The sequence below is a fragment of the Pundamilia nyererei genome, unplaced genomic scaffold, assembly GCF_000239375.1.
Source record: "Pundamilia nyererei isolate P.nyererei 1_Seehausen unplaced genomic scaffold, PunNye1.0 scaffold00070, whole genome shotgun sequence".
In the NCBI taxonomy this organism is placed as follows: domain Eukaryota; kingdom Metazoa; phylum Chordata; class Actinopteri; order Cichliformes; family Cichlidae; genus Pundamilia; species Pundamilia nyererei.
Window position 1 is genome coordinate 2452114 of NW_005187471.1, and position 2583 is coordinate 2454696.

Here is a 2583-nt window from a genome sequence, read left to right on the forward strand (position 1 = left end):
AATAAATGCCATTTCTATTCCCAAACTTTCTTAGGAAACATGCTAATATAATCACACTAAGTGGCCTCATGTCGCCCTCTGGGCCTCTGAGAAAAAAGTATTCTTTTAAATGGGATTATTCCAATTCATTTCCCTGTCAACAGCTTCACTGAAGACTAGCTGCTCACGTTGCCATGGATGTCTCAAAAATGACTGAGGTATTTGGCCAGAGAAATAAAGAGGCTCTGGATACTCAAGGAAAAAAAAAACACTTTGGAGTGCATTTGAGAGCTGCTGCTTTATCTTATCTCACACGGTGTCAGTTTCCATGTTTTCGCTCAGCTTCAGCAGTGATCTTTGCTCCCTGTGCGGATGAAAGGAGCTTTTCAAACAGCAAGTTTGCAAGTTTATGTTGTGCAGCAGTTACAGAGAACTAAATACAGAAAATTAGCATTGATATAAATGTCAAATATTATCTGGTTCTAATGTTATATCATACTCCCAAACTGTGTTATATCACTGCAATTTAGCTTTTGTTTCTTTCCTTAACCACTGGTTGGACAAATGTTTTTTTTTACAGATGTCACATGTTAAATGAAAGCATATGAAGGACGGATGTTGAGTTCAGATTGTGTTTAGTAATCATTTTATTCTATTGATTTCCTTTTAAGGCTCTAAACAATTATCCTGTGCATTCACTGATGTCCACACGCATTAGTGTCTGCTGTGTATATCGCTCTAGAGCTCATTAACGGACCTTCACACCGACAGTTCATTTGTCCAATGGTTGTTTGGAATCCACTGGTTGTCCAATAGCAATCCAGCCTGAGCTGATGCTGCGTGCTTATTGGTGAGTAGTGTTAGTATGCCTCCTTTTCGTTGATGCCTTTCATTTGGTCAAGGTTGCACTTGCAGTTTTAACAGCAGAACGCGACTGGAGCTTCGTTTACGCGCAAACAGAGAGCAGCCCGATCAGCCGAGGCTCTGCCGAAACTTCTCCCGTTTCTATTTGCACAACCCGGAGGAATCTCTCACCTCTCAGGAGCAACCATGGATGAAATGGAGGAAGAGTTAAAATGCCCTGTTTGCGGCTCATTTTACCGGGAGCCCATCATACTGCCGTGCTCCCATAACATTTGCTTAGCCTGTGCTCGGAATATTCTTGTGCAGACCCCCGACGCCGAGTCTCCACAGAGCAGCCGAGCCTCCGGGTCCGGGGTCTCCGATTATGATTACCTGGATTTGGATAAAATGAGTTTGTATAGTGAGGCGGACAGTGGCTACGGTTCCTACGGGGGCTTCGTGAGCGCTCCGACCACCCCTTGCCAAAAATCACCGAACGGGGTTCGGGTTTTCCCCCCGACTGTCCCTCAGCCGCAGCAGCAGCACCTTCTACCGCATCCCGGCTCCTTAACTCCGATCCCTCGTAACTCTTGCATCACCTGTCCGCAGTGTCACCGCAGCCTCATCCTGGACGACAGGGGACTCCGCGGGTTCCCCAAGAACAGGGTGCTGGAGGGGGTGGTGGACAGGTATCAGCAGAGCAAAGCGGCCGCTCTCAAATGTCAGCTCTGTGAGAAGAGTCCAAAGGAGGCCACCGTGATGTGCGAGCAGTGTGACGTCTTCTACTGCGACCCGTGCCGCCTGCGCTGCCATCCTCCCCGCGGTCCACTCGCCAAGCATCGCCTGGTGCCGCCGGCGCAGGGGCGGATAAGTCGCCGCGCCAGTCCCCGCAAAATTTCCACTTGCACAGAGCACGAACTGGAGAATCTCAGCATGTACTGTGTACAGTGCAAAATGCCTGTATGTTATCAGTGTTTGGAGGAAGGGAAACACGGCACGCATGAGGTCAAAGCTTTAGGCGCAATGTGGAAACTGCACAAGGTACGTGCGTAAAAATGATCGGGATGCTAAGATTTGTCTTCGTCCCTTACAAGTGCGTCTGTTTCTGTCTTTATTTGTGTTTTTGGCCGCTCTGTGCAATGATTCAACATCTTCTGAGCTGAGCAACAAGTCTGTGTTCGAAATAATTTGCGCTGTCGTGTCAGCTATGCTTAGCATCCGGTAGAGAGGTACAGAGCTGTGGGGTGTTCGTTCTGCCGCTTTGGATTTAAATGAGTGTTTAACAATAGTAAGAGGATGCATTTTATTGCCTGATACACGGTCCAGCTTCATGTGACGCTGCCTTTAGCCAAACACTGCCAAACAAACCCGAAAGGCAGTGGCTCATTTTTAATTTTACCTCATAAGTGGACAACTAGAAGCTGCTGTTTTCTGTTTGCATGACCATGTAAATGATGACCATCTGTCTCACGAGATGACAACATCAAATTCCTTCAGTGCTTTGACAGCTCACAGGCGCCCTGAAGATCATTAGGCATGGCAAACACTGAAGCTATGCTTTATTGAGAATGGGGAGTGAAGCACAGATGCAGGCCTGTGGTGTGAATTGAGAAGCTATTTTGGAAGCTGAGTTGTTGTGGGCAGGAGAGGCAGAGCTGAGATTATCTACGCCTCTGCACCAGCAACCCTCACCTCCACACTCCAGCCTTCAATGAAGAAGGGAAGAATGTAGAGCTAGATATAACTCACACACGCACCCAC

The 2583-nt window shown here is 47.6% G+C and overlaps 1 protein-coding gene across 4 annotated transcripts in view; it reads left to right on the forward strand.

The window, feature by feature from the left end:
* The first annotated feature begins 872 nt into the window (after positions 1-872).
* The window catches only part of trim9 (tripartite motif containing 9), a 40957-nt gene continuing 39246 nt past the window's right edge, over positions 873-2583 (forward strand). For all 4 annotated transcript variants that reach the window (XM_005736711.2, XM_005736713.2, XM_005736712.2 and 1 more), the window contains exon 1: positions 873-1863. In XM_005736711.2, coding sequence (XP_005736768.1) covers positions 1030-1863 — 834 coding nt within the window. In that variant the 5' untranslated portion in view covers positions 873-1029. The remainder of the gene's footprint in view (positions 1864-2583) is intronic.